This window comes from Hibiscus syriacus, unplaced genomic scaffold (assembly GCF_006381635.1).
Source record: "Hibiscus syriacus cultivar Baekdansim isolate YM2019G1 unplaced genomic scaffold, ASM638163v2 tig00110195_pilon, whole genome shotgun sequence".
NCBI classification, from domain to species: domain Eukaryota; kingdom Viridiplantae; phylum Streptophyta; class Magnoliopsida; order Malvales; family Malvaceae; genus Hibiscus; species Hibiscus syriacus.
The window spans coordinates 18118-43230 of NW_024062621.1; the positions used below are offsets into that span (position 1 = coordinate 18118).

The 25113-nt window shown below is 37.1% G+C and overlaps 1 protein-coding gene and 5 pseudogenes across 1 annotated transcript; 2 read left to right on the forward strand and 4 right to left on the reverse strand.

The window, feature by feature from the left end:
- Positions 1–1204: 1204 nt before the first annotated feature.
- Positions 1205–1734, reverse strand: LOC120218109 (probable LRR receptor-like serine/threonine-protein kinase At5g37450). Its single transcript, XM_039215079.1, has 2 exons — positions 1651–1734; positions 1205–1549 (listed from the first exon to the last, which is right to left on the reverse strand). Exons 1-2 carry the CDS (start codon positions 1676–1678, stop codon positions 1230–1232), a joined length of 348 nt encoding a protein of 115 aa, XP_039071010.1. The 5' UTR covers positions 1679–1734; the 3' UTR covers positions 1205–1229.
- A 779-nt stretch (positions 1735–2513) lies between these two features.
- LOC120218018 lies at positions 2514–4526 on the reverse strand (annotated as a pseudogene).
- A 2108-nt stretch (positions 4527–6634) lies between these two features.
- Positions 6635–7876, reverse strand: LOC120218327 (annotated as a pseudogene).
- A 10852-nt stretch (positions 7877–18728) lies between these two features.
- LOC120218107 lies at positions 18729–20466 on the forward strand (annotated as a pseudogene).
- A 760-nt stretch (positions 20467–21226) lies between these two features.
- On the forward strand, positions 21227–22933 carry LOC120218105 (annotated as a pseudogene).
- Positions 22934–23387: 454 nt separating this feature from the next.
- Positions 23388–24412, reverse strand: LOC120218019 (annotated as a pseudogene).
- Between the last annotated feature and the right edge of the window lie 701 nt (positions 24413–25113).

Sequence of the window (25113 nt, forward strand, 5' to 3'; positions counted from 1 at the left end):
GAGGTTTCTTTATCCCTTTCTTTACCCTATTTGAGAATGAAATATTATCTTTTATCTATATCCTTGATTAAAAGAGAAAGAAAGAAAAGGGAACATTTTTGTATTCACCAGTGCAAGAATCTATCAACACTTCCTCTCTCAATATAAATATTCTTAATTAGAGATAAGACTCTCAAAAGAAAATCAAATCCAGCAATGCCTATGGGTCCCCTTGTTCCGTTAAAATTGTGTAGAAAGATTAAAACTAAGCATACAAATTGTGTAGAACAGAATCTGTTCCACAAACTAATGCAATGGCTAGACACAAAGCATTGATTGAAGCACCCTGGTTGTGGTGCTTAAGCACAATCACCTTATCTTACAGCCTCTGGAGAAGAATTGCAGTAAGGTGTGTGCAAGCAAACTAACTTGTTGCAAGTTAAACTGAGAGCAGCAAAACCAACCCCTACAGCAAGCCCACAGCTGCTTTTTCACATATCTAACCTTGATGCTCTTTGAATTATTCTAACAAAGCATGGGACCAATCCTCCACGGGTCAAAACCATCACATGATCCAGATCGCTGTAGTCAATTCCTGTCAATATTGCTCCAATTGCAGATACTGGGGCTATGAAGCCGATTAGTGCCGCTACGAGAGAGAGCCATACCGGTTGCCAATAGCTCCAAAGATGCAGTTGGCCACTACTGCACCACGGGGAAGCCCATGAAGGGAGACGGGAAGGACCATGTTCCGACCAAGTCCATAAGCTTTTGATGCAGCCACTCCTTCAGCAAGTGCATGGAAATATGTGATTATTTTATTTTAATAGGTATGAAAGTAATTAAACTCAAAACCAGGTTTTGCAAATTAAAGTACCTCTCTTTAATAACTTCTGCTTTTAGTTTGGTTTCTTTCGGTCTAAGAAAACAACTTTTAACCCAAATAGCAAACTGTTTAAGATTATTATAGTTAGGAAAAGAACACGGTGTTAAACAAAATCTCTAATAGAAATAACTGAATAAAACTGAGTCCACCAAATATAGTGCATACTATTGCTAATGAGACAAGTTTTCTGAGCATGAAAACTAGTCTTAATATATTAGAAATAGATTATTAAAAGTTGGGTCCTAAATACACATACTAAAAGGGAATATGAAGTTGGGTCATCTACACTCTCTAGTAAAGGAAAATTGAAATTCGTTATTCGTATTTACATAATACTAATGATTTCACTTTTTGCCTGTGACTCTCAGCGAGATGCAATAGAAGGAATACAACCACTGATAAGATCACTTCCCAATACACAGGATGTCGAAACATGTACCTCCCTGTTAGTGCTACCATATGATGAGGACTCCATCAGTGATTTGCATGAATATAAAGGCATCGAGTCCGATGATGAAGAAACCGATTCAGTTTGGGGCAGCATTTTGAGTATATATTCTAGCTGCCTCACCACTTCTAACATGGATGGCCGCTTCTCTGGGTTGTCCTCGCAGCAACTCAGGGCTAAACCTACCAATCTCTCCATACATTCGGATGGATACCAACCCATTCTACTGTATTCACCTGAGTTTTGCAAACGGTAGCTTTAACATCCACAACAACAATGAGATGTACCAAAATTGTAACACTTGCATAAAAAATGTTGTTTGCGGCTATAAAAGTACCTCTCGGGCGATGTTTCTTCCATGCCATGTTGGTTGCATACCCGTCAACCGCTTCAGGAAAACAACTCCAAGGATATCCCTTCTTCATCACTGTATCCATCTAGCGAAACCAGGTTCCGGTGATGCAGCATTGAAAAAAGCTTTATTCCTGTCAAAAATTCATTTTCCCCCTGCAATGATCCTTCTTCTGCAGGTTTTATGGCAACAACTGTTTTGTCCCTGCAATGATCCTTCTTCTGCCGGTACAAATGGCTGTTCGGGTCCTCTACTTTGAGCAACTACGATCGAAGAATGCTTTGTGCGGAAGCAGTGGGGATGGATTACTCTCCCAGAAAATAAGCAGTGGGGTCCCAAGCGCAGCCATGTCACCTCGAGATAATTATGCATCTCTAAGAAGGGAAAACCAAGATCTGAAGCTAGAGATATCGAGAAAGAGAATAAGGCTGAGTGAGTTGGAGAAAGAACAGGCCAGTGGTGGTGAAACGTGGGATGATGAACAAGTCAGGGAATTGGAAAACATTCTTCAACTCTCTATCAAAGGGGGTTGGAAGGACCGGGATATTTAGCGGTTCCGGTGAAGGAAAACTCCAACAATCAGGCCGAAAGTATTCACTTGCTTGCTGTATTTAATAGTAGGTAGTAGGACGTGAACCTTCAAATTTCTAAATATATGTATGTATATGACATGCATATGCAGAGTTGTATAATTTGATCGCTTGACAATGGCAATCAACAATTAACAAGTAGCCCACGGTTGGAAGAATGTGCCACGAATTTGGTACGATTTATTTATTTTTAATAAACCATTAAGCAAAAACAAATATGGAAACAATTCATACCATATAATGTATTATATATATACAGTAAGGGTCATGCACCCTCCTTTCCCACCAGACGCCTTCGAATCTGCATGGATGCATAAATAAGAAGCATCAACTTCTCAACCAAGAAACCATTGTAATTGTAGTAGCAGTAGATATATACCTCAGGTAGTTCCTGTTTGAAAGCAACTTCAAGGCTTGCATCTAAAGTACTAACGAAAACAATCTTCCCGTCTTCCGAAGCCAACACAATTTGGCCCGAACTGTATATTATTGTTCAACATTACATAACATGCACGGAGCTAAGCAATACATAGAAATCGAGATTAGTTGGATACCATTAGGGTTGATGGCGAAATCATTTGCATCTGGGGGAGGAGGCGGTGGGAGGCTCACATTGTCGATGACAATCTTAGGGGAGCTACAATGAATTTCTCAGCATACTCTCGCTTAGCTTCCTCGATGATAAACTCGACCAGCTTACGATCCACCTCTCGACACCTCAGAAACACCGATGGTTCCCTCAGCCGAACCAGACTCTGCACCACTAAAGCCTTGACCAAGTTCTTGTATCCCCTTTTGTCATTTCCCAAACGCTGTAGCTCCTTCATCGCAGTTTCTTTGATCAAGTTCACCAGCTCGTCCTGTGCTTGCAGCACTTTGATCAAGTTCTTGTATTTCCACCTGCTTTCCCTTGCGCTCATACTCTTGTTTTATCTTTCTCCTTTCAGCTTCTACTATTTGCAGCTTTTCAATGTTGAATTCCTGGAGAATGAAAAAATAAGATTTGAAATGAATAATGTTACTTTAGATAGAAGTAAACAAGAATTTTTTTAAGGGCCTCTTCAGCAGACAGGCTATCTCATTGGCTTTCTCCTCAGCTTTTGGCAGATGAATCTCACCATCCGCTGCATTTGCTTGGACACATCTCTGTCTTCATTCTTTCTTCTCTTCCTTACCCAATTAATTTGATTTTATTAATTTACCTATACCAATCAATCACATGTAGGATTTGACGAAAGAAAGTGTGTAATCACCATTTTTCTCCCTGAACCCAAATCAAGACCCGATCCAAACAATACCTAAACCCATTATAAAATAAAACTAAAAAAACCGGGCCTCAAGCCCCAAGTTCAGACCCAAATAGCCTCAAACCAGACCCGAATTAGACCCGACCCGGATCTAACCCTATCCTATGGTAGCCATCCAATTCCCCCAACCGGTGGCTACCATTTCCTGCCCCAATGACAAGGAAAGCTCCACGCACGCCACTTCCACCAACACTCCACACCACTGCATCAAAAAAAAGAAAGCAAACAAGTTATCATTGGATTATTTTATCTGTAAATAGATATAAAACCCAAACAAAAATCACTGTAAAAAAATCGTCTGGTGATTCTAAAAAAACACTCTGTAACTTTTCTCGAAGCAATACAAAAAATAAAAAAAGTTTTTTTTTAGCAACACTAATCTATTTCATTTTCTACTTTTTTTTACTTCATTAAAAAAATCACCAAGTAAGCATTTTATTTCAAAACTAATAAACCAAATAGAGCAATGAAGCTATTTTAACAACAACAAAAAAGAAAGAGAGTACTTACATTCGGTCGGAGCCTTGCCGGTGGCCGAGGTCTTCTTTGGCCAATCCTAACGGTGATGAGGAGCGTCTTGAGGAGGGGAGCAACATACAAAAAAAATCGGGTTGATCCAACGGCGGAGAAGGGATATCGGAGCCCAGGAAAGTCAAGGGCTCTCGGCCATTTTCACGGCGTTAGAGGCTTTTTCGTTCGAAACGAGCCAGATCTGTGACGAGGAGCTCGATACGAGTATCCTAGTAAATTTTGGTGGCCAACGGCTTTCGACTGCGGCGCTATGGACAGATCCGAGAGAGAAGTGCTAAAAATTTAAAAAAAAGAGAGAGAAATAAAATAAATTAAAAAAAGGAAAATTTTGTTTTTATAAAATATTTTTGGGAAAATTACTCTTAAGTCACCAACGATTCTCATATTTTTATAAAATGGTCGCTAGAAGGGACATGTTTCATAATTTACCCATTTATGTTTATGCTTTGTAATTTTTGATATAATTTTGTTTTAGTCTCCCTACTTTACGCGTGTTTTTGCATTTTAGTCACCTGTAGGGACTTTTTGTGATTTACCATTTTATGCATGTTATATATTTTTTAGGAAAAAATTACCTTTAAGTCCTTTAATTTCCACGTGTTTTTATATTTTAATCCCTAATCTATTTTTTATTTTGTTTAGATTTAGCCTTCAAATTTCAATTTGTTTTAATTTAACCCCATTATATGTTTAATTTATTTCCTTTTAGTTTAGTAATTTAATATTTATGTATTAGGTCCTTGTATGTATGCTTACTTATGTTGTGTTTTTTTATTTTTTTATTTTTTATTGTAATTAGATTTATTAAATGATTCATTATTTCATAGTTTAATTAGATTAACATTCGAATCAGACTTAGAAATTAGTACAACACTGTAGTTATTAATTAGGGAGTAATTCGAGTCGAGCTTTTTCTTAATATGCCCGCTTACTCGAATCGATTGTTCAACTTTTTAAAATTTATTAATAATTAATATTTTCTAAAAAAACTTTAGGCTTATTCCCTTTTAATAGGTTAATCTAGGTGATATTTAGAATTTTAGTTATTATTTAGTCCGCAAACTTTAGAAATTATTGATTTAGGACCTTAAACTTTTAGTCTCTTAAAACCTGGTATTTTAGACTTTTGACCTTTTAGTCCCCAAACTTCAACTAGATCTTTAAGATTGACATAATTAAATAGGTTAAATAGAGCCTCCACTTTTAGTTAGATTTCAATATAGCTCTCATAATTTAGGGAATAATTGAGTCGACCCTCGCGTAAATGCTCAAGAGACTATCTCGGTTATTTGATTCAATAACTGATTTAAAAATCAGATAGGAATAATATTAGAGCCTACACTTTTGGGTATTTGCCTCTAGGTTCTTTAATTTTTCATAATTTGACACTTTAAGCTAGAGAAAGCCTTAATATATCCTTAGTTTAATTAGGATTAATAAAACTTTGTTTGATTGCATCTTATTTTAAAACCTAAGGCAATGTAAGTAAATGGTATATCTCCCTTAAGTATGTTCAGGGGGTGACTACTGGTGATTCCCGAAATAGGTCGACATCATTTTCTGAAATTAAGGCAATGTTCGGTTATTAGGCACAATAGCTGATCTTCGACCTTTATGCTAGGGGCGAATACTATCGACCTTAATAAACGAATACTCTTTTTTAACTTTGCATCTGTAATGATTTTTAAATTAAAAAAATCGAATTCAAAGTTTCCAATTTTAAATATAATGTAATCAACTAGGTACAAATTTTTGGGCAATTGTGGGGGTGTTAATCCTTACGCGTAACTGACTCCCGAATCTGATTTTGGATTTTTGCATACCTTAAAATTTGGTATTTTGATAAAAATAATTTATGATGTCTCAATCGCACCTTAAATGATTGGTGACGACTCCTCACATTTCAAAATTCTTTTCAAAAAAAAATCCTCGAGTCGGTATCGATCTTTTGCGCACGGACAAAAAACGGTATCGACAGTTTGACGACTCTACTAGAAGACGTTTTGTTTTTAAATTCCTGGAGATTGAAAAAATAAGATTTGAAATGAATAATGTTACTTTAGATAGAAGTAAACAAGAATTTTTGTAAGGACCTCTTCAGCTTCTTGGCGGATGAATCTCACCATCCGCTGGATTTGCTTGACACATCTCCGTCCTTCATTCTTTCTTCTCTTCCTTACCCAATTAATTTGATTTTATTAATTTACCTATACCAATCAATCACGTGTAGGATTTGATGGAAGAAAGGGTTTACGGATACAAATCAATCACTTCCAGGATTTGATTTTTTTCTTTTGGTCTTTGGGAAGTTAACAAAACTGCCGAAATTCCCTGCCTTGAATCATTCACAGCTTCTTTGGTTGACCCAGTAAATCATTTTGGTGTTTTGCTTTGATGGATTGCGACAGACATGTGCGTAATTTGGTTTTAATGAATGCTCCATTGGTTGTGGCCCGGATTATGATCCATTTTTGTCAATAATGAACACTCGAGATAATATAAATAAAAAGATGTTGCTATCTTTTAATTATTATTTTTTTAAAAGGAAAGAGCTAACATTACTTCATTTACATATTGTTGTAGGACAAAGACATGTTGATTAGGGAACACAGTACATAGGATTAGGGAGTTTGAAAGTTCTGTTGCCCAAACATTCCCCTTGCAGATCAGTCCATTGGTCTCCGACATTCCCCCATATCCTGTATCCTTCTTCCATTAATTGCTTTCGAATCGCAGACTTGTAAACCACCGCACTCTTCCCTTTGAAAGCTTCCGTCCTGTTATATTCAATTTACAATTGTCAAATTCAAAGCCATTTCCCCTTAAGTTATATGTTTGTTTGTGCTCTTACGAAACCTCAGCTTCCTGGAAATTCCCCAAAAATGAATCTTATCTTACCTAAAAATCACCCTTTCGTAGCCCGTGAATCCTTGGGTGTGCAAATTATCAATGGTGGCACCGGCTAAGGTCTCTTCATCCTTCCGGTGAGCAAGAACACCTTAAATCCGCTGTCGACAAGCTTCTGAAACAATCCGAGTACTGCAGGGATTGCCGGACACTCTGCCTTCAATACCCATGCCTTGAAACCCCAAGGATCGTAAGGCTCACACCTATATTCATATATGGCTCACAAATTAAGCTGAGAATATTGAATTAGTACAATTAAGAGAATTGAATGAATTATTATAATACCCGTATTTCTTTCTCTGGTAGTATAATATATTTGAGATGCAGGTGTCATCAACATCAAGGATCCAAGCATCCATGCCATCTTCACCCACAACAAGTTCTGTAACGTAATTCTCTATTTGCTCCACGATGTAGTTAACGTCCTGCTCGTATTGCCCTCCGGTCATGTAAGTTTCGATGTGATGAAGGCAATGAGCGGGGACGGTGCGCCATCCTCGAACATTGTTAGCCTCCACAGCTAGCTGCCAGGTCAAGCACTCGTTTGACCTGTCAGCTGCCCACCTCGTTATACAGAAGGGCTTAGTGCCAATTGCCTTGGAAAGTATTGTTAAGAAGAAAAATATGAACATCTCTCTCACCCGCTTCACCATTGCTGATATCACAGGCAGTTCCTACGTAAACAAAACCAAAAAATCTTTAGTTTCACTGATTAGAGATGGTATAATCTCAAATTTAAAAGAACAAGACATAAAAATGAAGATGACCATTATGAGAGTATTGCAAATGCAATAACATGAACAACTCTGGAAGACAAAGATGGTGATGAGGTATTTGGACAGGGTGGAGTTAATATAGCCAATAAATAGCGTGATGACTACTTAGCAATCATCAGTAGATGATGGGAACGAATCAACGTATGCATTGAGCAGGAACTTCACGGGCACTTTCTTGTGGAAATTTGAGTCGTGTGGATTAGGTCAAATGCAGGAAAAATATATTCATCTAGCTAGCTAGCACTTAATTCAGGCCATGTGCTGTTTTGTTTTTACACACCCGAATTATTTTTAAAAGCAAACGCGGTTGACTCTGGGTCTTGTGTTTTCAGAAGCAAAGTCCAGAAAGCAAACTTTAATAACTGGCTGGCCTGCTGCCATATTTTATAGTTTTACTGGTGTTCCTTTACTGCACATTTTAAAACAATGACAGGCTCAGTGTAATGATTGGCTTGTACACAGAATGAATAAAAGCAAAACAAAATAAACATGAGTGGATGTGTGCAACTACTCCATATACTTGAGCAAAATACCAACAAAAGATGAATAAGTTGAGGGTTGGAATGTTACCTAAGCGAAGAAAAGGGGAGGGGAATGCAGAGAGCTAATAAGAGACTCGTTATATATAGTAAGACGGATCCGGTGGGGGTTTCGTCAGAGAGCAGTGAAGTGAAGGCGATGCGGGACGTGTAAAAAGTGGGTTGTAGTCAGAGCCCATCCACTTCCACCAAGTGGACTCGGGTCTGGGTGAGCTGCATCACGCATTGCCTGCTACGACTGCTAGTGTGCTAATTATTTATTATTCTCTTTTCATTCAAAGCTTGTAAGTGCAGGTGTTTGCCACTGCTAGTGCTCCATCTTCAATGGGTGCGTAATTATTCTACATTTCAATGTGCCGACCATTCCATGTTTAAATGTAGCAAGGCAGAACCACCCTTCTTCCTAACAAAAAGGAAAAGATAGTTGATCTTAATCGGATACAGAATCACTGGTTAATATAAAATCTTAATTAAATATTATATAGTTATAAAGCAAAGCAATGGGATTGAAGTCAGCCTTCTTGTATTGGATGATTTTGATAAGAATAATGGAAGTTGAGATGATAGAATATATATCCAACAAAATAATACCAATTGCATACATTTGACTTGTGAGTGATAACAATAAACAAGTGATTTGTGAATCTGCCATTATCAACTACCAACCCACCTCACTGCATTTTCATAAGGTTGAAAAACGAAGAATATAGTGGTCTTACCACCCAATTCATTCCTCACCGTATGTTATACCTAAGGTGTTTTTTAAGAATACTCTGTTCCAAAAGGGTGTGCATTTCCTTCTTATTTTTAAACCTGTTTTTACCAAACTTTATGTCACTTCACGTCCTGCTAAATTGTTTGGGGATAAATGTTTCTCTCTCTCTCTCTTTTTATTGCATTAGATTCTTGTTGTGTTAGCCTTCGGATTGGCCATTGCCTCGGCTACGTGAAGTTTGGTTACAATGAATAATTTATTGGATTGCAATGACTAATTTATTTAAACAATCCGAGACAAAAAAAATAAAAATCAAATATTTTATTGATAATTGAAGATAATAGTTAAGAAATAAAAATTCGATTTCTAACAGATTAATGGATTGGAAACAAGTAGAGGCATGTAACTACAAAGTTTTTTTAAGATAAATTTCGCCTCTCCTATGGTGTTTGAGATCGTTGATCGTTTGTCGCCTAAGATACAACAATTAGATGATCAGTTACAATTGCACAGCTGCAGAGATGGTGAACTATACCATTGCCTTCGTCTATCATCAAAAACAATTAGAGAAAAATATTTATACTTTTAATTCTAAAACATAATTTTAAAAAGATATGCTCTATTTGAGGAAAATATTTTAAATTTGAGTTGTATGTAAGATTACATATGCATGATCGATTTGGACATTTGCGTTACTCACATCGTGCACGCTTGCACATATATGAACCAATAATTAGTTTCACATTTTCCTCAACAACGTTCGAATTAACTTCTCATTCAAAACTCCAAAATTATTAAAATTTTCCAACATTTATCTCTTTTCTTCTGTTTCAGCTTTCATTCCTAAGACCCTCAACTTCGCCTTCGGTTCCGTCATATAGTAACTATTCCTGAAATAGGAGCACTTCAATTCTCAATACAAGCTCAGCTTCCGTATCATCTCATACTAGACCTGCAGCCCCATCTGCCAGCTCAACAACATCATGGTCCTCAACCGCTTCAAAAGTTCCTTCATCTCCCAATGGCTCTTATATTGACAAGGGTCGATCCTTGCAAAGTTCAAGGCCATCATCTTCAACTTCTAGGATACAAACCGTGAAAACTTGAACTCGGCAGCTGTTTGTTCAAATTCTAGCCATCGAATCCCACACGACTTAATTCTCTCTACCTTCTGCAGGGAGAATTGTTTGAAATTGCCACAGTGCAGCTCCACCATCCCGATCAAGATCTCCAGGTCCACGAGTCCAGCCCTTGCGACACCCAGTTGTGCCCCTGACATTCCTCTTAACACACTGTTGGAGTCAAACTTGGATGTCGGCAAGCTATGAATTACACACTTGGAAAATTGAAGTGGCAACAAATCTTCTAGAAAAAGCTCCATGCTGAGGCGGTGAAAACAAACATGAAGTGGCATGTTTTTAAGGCTTCATGGTGATTGATAATTTAAAGAAGCACGTGGAAATTTACATGCAAAAATGATAAGGACGCAGGAGATTGAAACGTCAAAGTTGGTAGCAAAGCTTATCAACAAAATTGTAAAATTGAAGTGAAACACGGCAGCATACTTAGGCGGTTAATTAGCCTACAAATATGTGTTTTGTTTTCAGATTAATTGATGTATGAAAAATATACGAGTCAAAGAAAAAAATTGAGAGAGTGAAGCATGGCAAAGCTTTGAATAGGAGTTGTGTTTGTGAACTAACCGCAACTAGTGTTTTGTATCATATATTATTTTTGGTTCGTAGCCATTGAATAGCGAGTTGTGTTTGTGAACTAGCCACTAATTAGTGTTTTGTATCATATATTATTTTTGGTTCGTATTAATAATATTGCGAGTTATAAATTTTTGAGTCTTTCACCTACGCTTCCAATACACACGACACCACCAAACCTTAGAGCAACTTTGCCTGTTAGGTTAGTGTTGCTGGAAGGTCTAGGCCTGGTGGTTCTGTCATCATGAAGACAAGCCAAGACACTACTAGCTTTGTAAATAAACCAAGAAGACATTCATCACCAATTGTCACAAGGTGAAGCTCACAGAACCCCAAGGAAGAACTCTCGTGTTCATTCCAATATGCATGCATGTAACTTCTAACATACACGAGTCATGGAAGAACTCACTTGTCTCTGATATAGCCATGCGGAAACCTTTAAAGTCTTCAAAACTGTAGATCGCCCGGGATTTGGGAGGACGTCACAAAAACTATTACAGGATATGGTTATGACCCCTCAACTCAAATATTTTTATAGTCTATTATTGTTACTTTGATATAATCCAAAAGTTTTAGCAGAAATTGACAGTGTCTCAGTTTGAACCTGGATTTCTAGATAATATCTTGGAGTTGCATGTTGAAAGACAAGCATTTTCGGTGCATTGAATTCGCCGAATAATTAGTCAAAAATATGGGCACCGAAAAAATAGCTGGTTTTGTTGATTTTTGTCATAGGGATAATCTTAATTTTAGTCATTGTAATTTAAGGTATTTACAAATTAGTCCTTAAGCTTCAACTATAAATACCCTAGCTCATTTACCTTCAAAACCATCCCAAAGCATTCTCGCTTTCTTCCAATACTAGAGAGAATTTAGAGATTTTCTTTAGAGTTATTTTCTCCTATTTATCAAGAGAGAATTATTATTATTTTTTCCTTGGTAGGTCGAGAGAGGTTGTAATTCATATTTTCTCATAGTGAAATTTTTCTACCGTTGCCCGTGGTTTTTACCCTATATTATTTAGGGGTTTTCCATGTAAATTTTGTGTCTCTTTTATCTTCATATTTTATTTTCTCAAATTATCAGTTGCGATTTTGCTCTATCCAATAGCCGTCTTCTGCAACAATTGGTATCCGAGCCATATTAGAGTGTGTAATATCTGCTTATTGTATTTGTGGTTACCACCAAAAGGTGGATCTTCCAACATAAGAAAGTAAGAAGTTATTACCCATTCTTTGAATGTTCCAGAGAACTATTCACGATAGTGAAATAGTGGGAGTTATCCGTAAAAGAAGCTATGGCAACAAAATTTGATATTGAAAAATTCAATGGGAAAAATTTCTCATTGTGGAAATTGAAGATGAAGGTCATCCTGAGAAAGAAGGTTGTCTACCAGTTATAGTGAAAGGCCGGTGGATTTCACAATGACAACAAATGGATCGAAATGGACGGGAATACTATGGCAAACTTTCATCTAGCATTAACAGATGAAGTATTGTCAAACATCGAGGAGAAGAAGACGACTAAGGAGATATGAGATCATCTCACCAAACTATACGAGGCCTCATCACTGTACAATAAAATTTTCCTTAAGAGGAAATTGTACACTCTCCGTATGCCAGAATCTACTTCAGTGACGGAGCACTTAAACACACTGAACATTTTATTTTCTTAGCTTATATCTTTAAGATGTACAATAGGAGAACAAAAACGTGATGAACTTCTACTTCAAAGTCTACCAGATTCGTAAGATCAACTCATCATCAACTTGAAAAATAGTAATGTCACCAGTCTATTCTTCGATGACGTTACAGCTGCTGTTATACAATAAGAAAATCGGCGCAAGAACAAGGAAGATAGACGAGTAAATCTGCAATAAGCAGAAGCGTTGACAACGATTAGAGGGAGATCAACAGAACGTGGCCAAAGCAGCAGTCGCAAACATGGTAAATCGAAGTCGAGGAGCAAGAAGAATTTAAAGTGTTACAACTGTGGAAAGAAGGGTCACTTGAAGAAGGATTGTTGGAGTCTAAATAAAAACTCCAATCCACAAGGCAATACCGCAAACACTTCAGATGATGGAGATGCTTTATGATGTGAAGCGTCAACCACCGTGGAAGGTAGAAAAAGATTTGCAGATATATGGCTCATTGATTCGGGAGCAACATAACACATGACCTCAAGAAGAGAATGGTTCATTCATTATGAACCTAACTCAGGAGGATCTGTGTATAGTTGCAATGATCATGCCTTAGAGATCGTTGGCGTTGGAACCATCAAATTGAAGATGTATGATGGAACAATTAAAGTTGTTCGAGATGTGCGGCACGTGAAAGGCCTGAAGAAAAATTTATTATCCTATGGATTGTTGGATAATAATGCAAGAAAGATTGAAACACAGAATGGAATCATGAAGGTGTTCCGTGGAGTGCTTGTGTTGCTGAAAGGCGAAAAGATATCAACAAACTTGTACATTCTGAAGGGGAAGACTTTGCTAGAAGCAGAAGCCTCTGTTGCCTCATGTAGTTCAGATTCTACAATGTTATGGCATCAGAAACTTGGACACATGTCAGAACAAGGAATGAAAGTCCTTGTGAAGCAAAAACTACTTCCAGGCTTAACAAAGGTAACACTTCCTTTGTGTGAGCATTGCATAACAAGTAAGCAGCACTGGTTGAAATTCAACACATCAAATTCTAGAGGCAAAGGTGTTCTAGAATTGGTTCACTCTGACATATGGCAAGAACCAGTTACATCCCTAGGCAGAGCAAAATACTTTGTCTCATTTATTGATGACTACTCTAGGAGATGTTGGGTGTACCCTATTAAGAAAAAGTCAGATGTGTTTTCAACTTTCAAAAACTTCAAAGCGCGGGTGGAACTTGATTCTAGAAATAAGATCAAGTGTTTCAGAACAGATAATGAAGGAGAAAACAAGTGAAAAATTTGATGACTTTTGCAGGAAAGAAGGCATCAAAAGACAGTTTACAGTGGCGAACACTCCTCAACAAAATGGAGTGGCAGAGCGGATGAACAGAACCTTGTTAGAAAGAATAAGAGCAATGTTGAGCGATGCAGGCCTAGAAAAATCATTCTAGGCAGAAGTAGTCAATACCGTCTGTTATTTGGTGAATCGAGCTCCATCAACTGCAATAGAGCTGAAGACACCAATGGAGATGTGGACTGGTAAACCAGCTGATTGTTCAAACCTCCATGTATTTGGAAGTATTGTGTACGTGATGTACAACTTCCAAGAAATTTCAAAGCTGATCCAAAATTCAAGAAATGCAAATTCTTGTAGTATGCTGATGGAGTAAAGGGGTATCGTTTGTGGGATCCCACTGCCCGCAAATTGATCATTAGCAGGGATGTTATCTTTGTAGAAGATAAACTACAAAGAAAAGAAGACGATGATAGCACTGGAAAGTCAGAGACTACACAAATACATGTGAAAAATGAGCTTGAACAATGAGATTCTTCTGAAGCAGAATCAGCACATGATGAACAAGAACCAGAGAGTTCTGAAGCTCCAACAACTCGTCAATCAGATCGTGTGAGAATACATCCCAATTGGCAATCATATTATATTATAGAAGGAAATGTTGCATACTGCCTTTTAACAGAGGACGGTGAGCCATCAACATACCAGGAGGCAATAAATAGCTCAGATGCTTCACTGTGGATGATGGCAATGCAAGAAGAGATTGAAGCCCTTCATAAAAATAATACATGGGACCTTGTGCCACTACCACAAGGAATGAAGCCAATTGGTAACAAATGGTCTTCAAAATCAAGCGAAATGGTGACGATCAAGTGGAGAGGTATTGTGCAAGATTGGTGGTCAAAGGATATGCTCAAAAAGAAGGTCTTGATTTCAATGAAATATTTTCTCCTGTGGTTCGACTAACAACAGTTCGAGTAGTTTTGGCAATGTGTGCTACATTGAACTTACATATAGAGCAATTAGATGTTAAAACAACTTTTATTCATGGAAATCTTGAAGAAGAGATTTACATGCTCCAGCCTGAAGATTTTGAAGAAAAAGAAAAAAAAATAACTTGGTTTGCAGGTTGAACATTTCTCTTTACGGTCTAAAGCAGGCGCCGAGGTGTTGGTATAAGAGATTTGATTCATTCATTATGTGTCTTGGATACAACAGACTTAACGCAGACCCTTGTGCTTATTTCAAGAGGTCTGGTGATAACGATTTTGTTATATTGTTGTTGTATGTGGATGTCATGTTGGTTGCAGGACCCAACAAAGATCATATTGAAGAATTGAAGGCACAACTGGCTAGGGAATTTGAAATGAAGGACTTGGGATCATCAAACAAGATTTTAGGGATGCAAATTCACCGAGACAGAAGTAATAGGAAGATTTGGCTTTCACAAAAGAATTACTTGAAGAAGATCTTGTCACGATTCAGCATGCAAGATTGTAAGCCAATTTCTACCCCTCTTCCTATTAACTTCAAATTATCCTCCAGTATGAGTCTAGCAGTGAAGAAGAGATGATGAAGATGTCTCGAGTACTGTATGCATCAGCAGTGGGAAGTTTAATGTTCGCTATGATATGCACAAGACCAGACATTGCACATACAGTGGGAGTGGTTAGTCGGTACATGGCGAATCCAGGCAAAGAGAATTGGAATACAATAAAGAGGATCCTCAGATACATCAAAGGAACCTCAAATGTTGCACTATGTTACGAAGGATCAAGCTTACTAATAAATGGTTATGTAGATTTTGACTATGCAGGGGATTTGGATAAAAGTAAATCCACTACAGGATATGTGTTCAAAATTGATGGTGGAGATGTAAGCTAGGTTTCAAAATTGCAGTCAGTTGTGGCTATGTCAACAACAGAGGCAGAATATGTAGCAGCTACACAAGCCAGTAAAGAAGCAATTTGGTTGAAGATGCTATTGGAGGAGCTTGGGCACAATCAAGAGTATGTCTCTTTGTTTTGTGACAGTCAAAGCGCCTTGCATCTAGCAAGGAATCCAGCATTTCATTCAAGGACAAAGCACATACGAGTTCAGTATCATTTCATTCGTAAAAAGGTGGAAGAATGGACGGTAGATATGCAAAAGATCCATACCAAAGACAACATAGCATATTTCATGACAAATGCGGTAAATGCTGATACATTTACTCGATGTCGATCCTCTTGTAGTTGTCAGAGACGTAAGCAACATGATGGTACAAGGTAGAAAGAATGGTGTGAAGATATGATTGTTCCAATCAAATCTTCAAGTGGGAGATTGTTGAAAGACAAGCATTTTCGATGCATTGAATGCACCGAATAATTAATCAAAAATATGGGCACCGAAAAAATGAGCTGGTTTTTGTTGATTTTTGTAATAGGGATAATCTTAATTTTAGTCATTGTAATTTAGGGTATTTACAAATTAGTCCTTAAGCTTCAATTATAAATACCCTAGCTCATTTAGCTTCAAAACTATCTCAAAGCATTCTAGCTTTCTTCCAATACTAGAGAGAATTTAGAGAGTTTCTTTAGAGTTGTTTTCTCCTATTTATCAAGAGAGAATTATCATTGTTTTCTCCTTGGTAGATCGAGAGAGGTTGTAATTCCTATTTTCTCATAGTGAAATTCTTCTACCGTTGCCCGTTGTTTTTACCCTATATTATTTAGGGGTTTTCCACGTAAATTTTGTGTCTCTTTTATCTTCATATTTTATTTTCTCAAATTATCAGTTGCGATTTTGCTCTATCCGATAGCCGTCTTCCGCAACATTGCAATGGTACGTTTAGCAGTTGTAAATGTTTATAATCTTTCATAGATGACTCTGCACTAGTGAGAGACTAAAGCATGTAGGTTAATATGGAACAAGTGTTCTTACTACCCTGGTATATATGTATTGCATGATGTAGGATAATCCTAGCACCATTTACAATCTCCAATCTGCACTAGTGAGAGACTAAAGCATGTAGGTTAATATGGAACAAGTGTTCTTACTACCCTGGTATATATGTATTGCATGATGTAGGATAATCCTAGCACCATTTACAATCTCCAATGCAGGACATGAGATGGAGCAGGGAGCATTCGATCCTTTTCAAGCACAACTCTGTTTCCTTGTAGCATTCACTCTGGCACTGATAAAACCCAATCTTGTCGTTCTTCAGACTTGAAGAATACGGAGTGATTGCAGAGTGTTGATGATAAATATGATGTATCCATCTCTGATAATGGATTTGAGCCTCTGCCTGAACCTTTTGGCCTGATATAACATATTTTTTCTCTAATAAAATATTTGGTTACTTTGCAAGAGTGTAGAAAGCTGTGGGTAGGTGTTCATACAAAAATAATATTTGTTTGCCTGCAAAGAGTTTGAACATTGTTGTCATCGTCATCATCCAGGGAAATGTAACCTTGTACAGTTGCATAGCTAAATTTATTTTGATTTAAAGGATAAGGTAGTTTGAGCACATAGCCCTGAATTGATTTAAGGACCACAAGGCCTGACGACCCATGTAGTGATTGTGTCTGTGGAGGAGCCGGAGTTCATTGGGTCCTTGCTGGAAATTTTTACCAAATGTTTCAATTCAACCTATAAAATATAATCCCTGTCTAATAATTAGACCTAAATGATAATAGGTTAAACTGTATGTGAAAAATGAACTTTCAAAAGTTCAAGGATCAAATTAGAAATTAAATTTTTTGTTCATGTGCCATGCCAACATTTTACAAAGGTTAATGTGTGAATCATCAAAATATAACCCGAAAATGGAACTGATCAAAACCAAAATTTTCAAAATTGGTGACCAAAACAAAACAGATTAAAAATAAAAGGGACCATCCGTGTAGTTTACGCTATAATTAATGAAATCATCTTGATATAATTTGTCCTTGATAATAGCATGGTTTTCAGAACCTGAACGGTTAGCGAACTGGTCATGCTATCGGTTCACTGGTTCAACCGGTCTGATCGGTCGGAAGAATCGGACGACGTCATAATTATTTAAAAAATTAAATAAAAATACCAAAAAATATTTAATAAAAAAATAATTTTTTATATCACAAGTTATATTCAAAACAATTAATAACATATATAAGTTAAAAATCATAAAATTAAGTGAAAAAAAATGATTCAAATTAACTACAACATAATATTTAAGGTAAAACATATTAAATAATAAATATAATTATATAACTATAATTAAAAAATAAATTTGGGGTTAAAAAATTATAATAAAATGATATTATTTGGTTTAATTTTTAAAAAAAAAAACAATCTCACATGACTAAGAAACATAGAAGAGCATCCCAAAAGTCTAAAGAGTAAAAATATGATAACAAAACAATCTTACATGGCTAAGAAACATATAAGAGCATCTCAACTAACTTCTATAAATAATAGATGTAATTTGACATTCAAAATCATGGAGCCTTTTGGTGAGTATTGAGTGAACTATTCTTTCACTTTATAAGCTCGAATTTTAGATTTCAATCGAGCTTCTAAATTTTTTTTGAGTTCAAGCCTTTTCGAGTTCGAGTTTTAATATTATATTTCGAGTTCGATTTAAACTTGATAATTTTTAGCTCGTGAGTTTGAGTCTAGTTGATCTTACTTTTAAAGTTTTCAAGTTCGAGTCAAGCTTAGCATTACTCGAGTTCGACTTGGCTCGTTTAACAAACGATGTCATTTGGTTTAATTTTAAAAAAAAAACAAAATTAACGGTTTTTTAGGTTTTTTTCGGTTTTCAGCCGGTCCGATTCAAACGGTTCAGCAATTCCGGCCGGTTCACTAGTAACGATTCAACCGGTGTAGATTGAACCGGATTGGACACGATTTCCAATTAAATCGATTAAACCGACCAATCCTGCTCGGTTTTTAAAACACTAGATAATAGTATGATATAGAAAACAATAAAATATATCTCCATTGCCCGAATCATTGAATTTTGAGTGGGGACATGACCGTCAGATTCTGACATTTGTGTAAGAATAATAAGCTCTAGATACCATAATTGCAAAAGTTCTCTCTTGTGCCGAGTTTGAAGCTTGAGGTGCAAAATCAAGGGATTTGAGGGTGGAGAAGAGGAGAGGGATCTCTCTGCCTTCAAAGTTTGATACTTGAATTCAAAGCTTATATGTTTTTTTTAACCTTGTCCATCCCTTCTATCTTTTTAGCTTCGTTTATATATATTTTTATGAAATTCATTTTCTTCAGGCTCCTGCCCAAGTAGAAAGAATTATTGTCTTGTGTTCTTTGCTGTTCGAGTGTCATGGCTTCAAAACGGATTTTGAAGGAACTCAAGGATTTGCAGAAAGATCCACCCACTTCTTGCAGTGCTGGTATCATTTCATTTTCTACCTCCTAACTCTAACATTTCTATACCAATACCATCCTCTGATCTGATTGTTTATGTTGCTTATGAATAAAATCGATTAAAATCCCAAAGCCCCTTACTTGATTCTTTGTATTTGCTTTAGCTAGTTTTCCCTTATCCTTCTGGCTTGCTTATTGCTGAAAGTGAAGCTTTTTTTATCATGAAAAAAAACTCAAATCCCTTTCTTAGACCTTGACCTCCATGTCGTCTTTCTTATATTAGAATTACTTGATCTGAATCAGATTGTACTTGTTTCTTCCTATCTGGTTTAAAAAAATAGAGCTTGTGTTGACTTATTGGGTATAGTTAAGTGGTATTGAAGTCCTCACCCACTTGGGGTGGTGGTGGATTATGATTCAATTTTCCACTTATTCTTACCCGAACATAGACTTGTGAACCTTACCAACGTGTATAAGTTTGTGAGGCGAGTGTGCATTCTTTCTTTCCATTTAGTGAACTAAGGAAAAAATATAACAGTCATGTGAATCAATGGATATCATTTAGTAACCTTTGGATGCTTGCCCTTTTATCTTAATAGACCCTGTAGCTGAAGACATGTTTCATTGGCAAGCAACAATCATGGGCCCTTTCCGATAGCCCTTATGCCGGAGGTGTATTTTTAGTTACTATTCATTTCCCTCCGGATTACCCTTTCAAGCCTCCTAAGGTAATTTACTTCACCTGTGATATTTTCTCTTGTGAAAGGTTGTTTGAGTGATACATACACTTTTCGTGGATAATAATTCTGCTTTGTTGTTTAGGTTGCATTTAAGACCAAGGTCTTCCATCCAAACATCAACTGCAATGGGAGCATTTGTCTTGATATCCTAAAAGAACAATGGAGTCCTGCACTAACCATTTCCAAGGTTTGTCGTTACTCCTGCTAATATTGTGGTTTTAATAATACAACATATAGTAATCTTGGTCAACACCAATAGAGGTTGTCTCGAAATAGGAAAACATTTACTGATAAACTAACACTAGTGCAAAACAGGTTCTGCTCTCAATCTGCTCGTTGCTGACTGAGCCAAACCCTGATGACCCACTTGTTCCGGAGATTGCTCACATGTATAAGACTGATCGGGCCAAGTATGAAGCCACTGCACGCAGTTGGACACAGAAGTATGCAATGGGATGACGGTGGTTATTGTGTAATATGTATTGGCTTTTGTATGTTGTCAAATGTGTCAAACCAATTTTTCTTATGGGAAAAGAGGTGGTGTTTTCCTGAAGAAACTTGTCATTGTTTTCATGCTTCAAATGTGGGAGGGTATGGACATTCTTTTATATTTTGCACGGATCGTAACTTGTGTGAAACCCTTGTTTCGTTCAATGTTGAAGTGGCTGTCAAACTTGTGTTCGTTCAATGTTGAAGTCTTCAGTTCTACACTGCTTACTTAATGCTGGTTATTGAAACATTGTACAAGGCAAGGTAGGGTTATTGTTATAAGAAATGTGCCTTTTGTTTCTTTTTTAACTTCCATATCCATGTTAAGGTCTTTGCTGTCAATAAACCAATGTTTCAATCCTTGACTTGATCAATGCTATTGAACCCCTAACCTCAGATATGCGACATAATCATGGACCACCACCAATTAAGGGGCAACTGAAAATGGTCTTGTCAAAATTCAGTACATATGGTATGTGTACATTCTGTTCCAATAATATACAAGTTTTAAGAAGTGCACCCCAAGACATGCAATGACAATATATATATAGATTCGCCACTTGTTGGAATCCCAACTCTCAGATCTGGGACCTACCACACAAACTTAACCTGGAAATTTGGGTCTGATATATCTCCTGTGACTGCCTTTGCCTTCACATTCAGTTTGTAGCTAAGAAGCCTAGTGTCCAAATCCATCCCCATCATCCATACTCTAAAGCTATCTTGCATTTCAAAAGGGAAGGCAGGCAATGGTTGAGTGGCAGACAGAAGCTAGAATTTTGTTTTCTTAGCTTCTAAGGTAGAAATTTACCATCCCCTCTTCATACTCCTTGTTTCACAATTTCAGATATATCCATTGACAATTAAGATTACTATTATATTCGGATAAACATTGTTCCTTACAACATCATGTATATATGTGTTTAACAAAATTTAGCTTTTGGGTCGTTTTCTGTGTCATGGATACTTGCAAGATATGCTTCATTCTTTCATTGGCCTTTACCATGATTTTCTTGGAAAAGTTGGGAAACAATGTCTTTGGTTTTAATGGGAATGAACAGACTGAAACCACAGTGGAAGATGAGTGGAAAATGGTGGAGACAAAGGGAGACCAGTTTGTTGTTAACGATAAAACTTTCTATGTCAACAGATTCAACACCTACTGGCTGATGATATTCGGTGGATCAATCTACGAGAGGAAAAGTCTCTGAATTGTTCCAACAGGCATCTTTGGTAGGACTAACCATTTGCCGGACTTGGGCTTTTAATGACGGCCAACGGCGAGCTCTTCAGAAGTCTCCATCAGTTTATGATGAGGAAGTATTCAAGGTACTAATTTTACTCTCAAAGGTTGATATTTTCCTTCAGATTCTTAATAAAGTTTGGTGTACAAATTAGTGCAGGACTTGGATTTTGTGGTGAGTGAAGCAAAGAAGTACAGGATCAGGCTCATATTATCGTTGGTTAATAACTGGGATGCATATGGTGGCAAAGCACAATATGTGAAGTGAGGGAATGCTGCCGGCTTCAACTTGACTTGCAATGACAAATTCTTCTCACATCCGACTCTCAGAAGTTACTACAAGGCCCATGTTATGGTAAGTTGTTTTCAACTACATATATTGCTGTTTTGTTTTGTTGGATTTGCAGACTAACTCTGTTTATCTCTTTTGGTTATCTTTTTTATAATGCAGACAGTGCTAAATAGAGTCAATACATTCACAAACATAACTTTTAAGAATGACCCTACGATTTTCGCTCAGAAACTTATGCACGAACCTCGATGCACCTCAGATCCCTTGGTGGATACACCGCAGGTTGGTTGGTCTTGGTAAAACTAGTAACTGAAAATTATTTCTGCATATGACCGTATTAATTTACATCCTGAAGAGACTGATTTTTTACTATTGTTATTGTGTTTTAGTCATGGATAGCAGAAATGGCAGCATACGTGAATAGCCTTGATGCAAAGCCCTTGGTTGAAATCCGAGTAGAAGGATTTTACAGCCCCTCGGCACCTGCAAGGACTTAGTTCAACCCAAATTCTTACGCAACTCAAGTTGGAACCGACTTTATAAGAAACCATCAGGCTCTTGGTGTTGATTTTGCATCTGTTCACATTTATGCGGATTACTGGTAAATCCTATCACTCCGTTCTGGATTCACGTTTATTTGTATGGAAACTTCTTGATAGATTATTTAATTAATTTGTTAAGGATTTCACAAAATATTTCTGATGTTCATCTCTAATTCACAACATCATGGATGGAAGCACACATAGAAGATGCTGAGAAATATCTAGGAATGCCGGTTATATTCTCCGAGTTTGGTGTATCCATGAAGGACACCGGCTACAACACATCGTTCCGAGACACCCTTATTAGCATAGTGTATGAGACATCGTTGAACTAAACAAAGAGAGGGAATGGAGCTGGGAGCCTCTTGTGGCAGCTGTTCCCCGATGGAACGAACTACATGAATGATGGCTATGCAATTGTTCTCGCAAACTCTCCTTCAACATCCAAAATAATATCCCTTCATTCCACAAGACTTGCTACCTTTGACTCCTGGTGTTCTTGGAATTGGAAATGCCATTGGGGTTGCAGAAAGAAAAATGCTTTGGAGACATTGCTCTACCACGATGATCTGTGAAAAAGGTTTACCGATGAAGAAGATAACATATCATCATATGTATTCCGAATGAGAAATGAAAGAGAAACTGGTGTACAAATAATATCTTTATGAAGTTTTAATATGTCAGCTATGGTCTCCACAGCATAAATATCAGCTTATTTCCCGCAAAACTTTCTTATCTCTTATCAGCAAACTGTTACGAGCATTTCTTTAGCTTAGCATCTCTGATATTGAATAAAAGAGTTGTAATGTGTTTTGGCATTGATTGAATAAAAGAGCCGTCAGATTTAAAAATTAAAATGTATTTCTGATCTTGAATCAGCTATTAAAAATAATATCAATGATGTAACTGTGTTGGAAGCGTAAGTACATTTTGCATGCATTGAGCAGCTTGTGGAAAAGGCTGGCAAGGATCAAATGAAATAATAATGAAAGTAATTGAAAGGGAATAGATTTACTCACTCCGCTGGCGGCACATTACCATAGTTAAAAGCCGGATTTCGAAAGAACAATGGCCACCTGGTCACCACCCAACAAGCCTCAAAGCAGCAACAGCAGCAGTTAAACGTAGACCCAAGAATGTAAAATCCGGCCTTAACAGTGTTTTTATTTCTGAATTAAAGTTCTGTAAATATGATGATCTCAGGAAGGGTATTGCCATCTGTAGGAGTACGATGCCAACCGAATACATATCAAATAGATCAGGACTGTTGAGTTGTAACAATAATTACAAATTACATATCGATACATTCATTGCTATAAACCAACAAGCCTCAAAACAGCAACAGCACAGATAAACGTAGACCCAAGATTGTAAAATCCGGCCTTAACAGTGTTTTTATTTCTGAATTAAAGTTCTGTAAATATGATGATGATCTCAGGAAGGGTATTGCCATCTGTAGGAGTACGATGCCAACTCGAATACATATCAAATAGATCAGGACTGTTGAGTTGTAACAATAATTACAAATTACATATCGATACATTCATTGCTATAAAGGAAACGAGAGATGAAGATTCTTGAGCCTGCCACAAAATCGGAGAAAGAAGGGAAGCAATTGGCTCTGGAGGACTAGGTGTTTCCTCTGGTAGAACATATAGCTCTAGGGGGAGAATAGTCGGGATCAAGCAACGTACGGTTTGGCACGTAGTTCTTGCCGATGCGAAGGTCTGTTGCTGCCCTGAAATCTATGAGTATGATCTTTCTGTGTTTCGTCACCACGATGTTGGCCTGCTTTACATCATGGTGAATGATACCCGTGTCATGAATTTTCTTAAGCGAAGGAATAATCTGGCCATTATTTGCTTGATGATTAATGTGTTTCGTTTAACAGATTCTACTCCTTGCAGTACACGTCCAAACATAACATACTCTTATGTTTAAAGGGAAGCTGCGATCTTTCACATAATCTGCAAGGGTGCGATCCCATGTCACATGGACATCTTAACAGTCACTGCCGAGCCGAGAAGAAGAATCCTTACATGAACTGACAATTGTTCAAAATCTCCATGTATTTAGATTGATAAAGAAACATTAACCTGAGGTATAATACAAGTTTCAGAATGAATCAACCGGTAAGATACATCATATAGGCCATAAAACTTTACTGCATAAACCATCTCCAGTATAATTTAATCTAAGGAGAGTTGAATATGGCTTGTGAACAGGAAATTAGCTGAAATTTTCATATTTAATCCGGCTATAGTACCTCAAGTTCCAAACAAGCCACTTCTCACCCTTTATGAATTGTGAATTATTTTGATCAGCAACAAAGCTTCCTAGGTACTCAGCACGTCTCAGGAGCTCCTGTAACTAAATCATTCTTCAGCTCCTTGCAGACCGACTTTAACCTGCAGGTTCATGAGAAAACAATTTCCAAATATATCTTCTTAGAAACCAGCATCGAAGTTATATAAATTCCAATGTGCATGCAAAGGACTAGCTACCTTTTTGAGACAGCTCCCCAGGTATTTATGTAATTTAACGTATAGAAAAGAAAACGGGGAACTGTTCATTCATCCATTCTGAATGATACTGAAGATCATATTCTTTTATGTTAATGATGCAAAAGAAATGGAAGAAAGTCTTGGTAGCCACTACCTGCTGCTAAATACTGGAAATTGACATGACTCTTGCGTACCCATCACACTTGGAAACCCTTTGGTCAATAATGCACAAATAATGGAAGATTACAATTTATTGGATGTAGTA

Coding starts and splice junctions, on each gene's coding strand:
- LOC120218109 (XM_039215079.1), bottom strand. CDS start 1,678: ATGGCATGGAAGAAACATCGCCCGAGAG. Junction 1,550..1,650: donor GAAGAAACATCGCCCGAGAG/GTACTTTTATAG, acceptor TGCAAAACTCAG/GTGAATACAGTAGAATGGGT.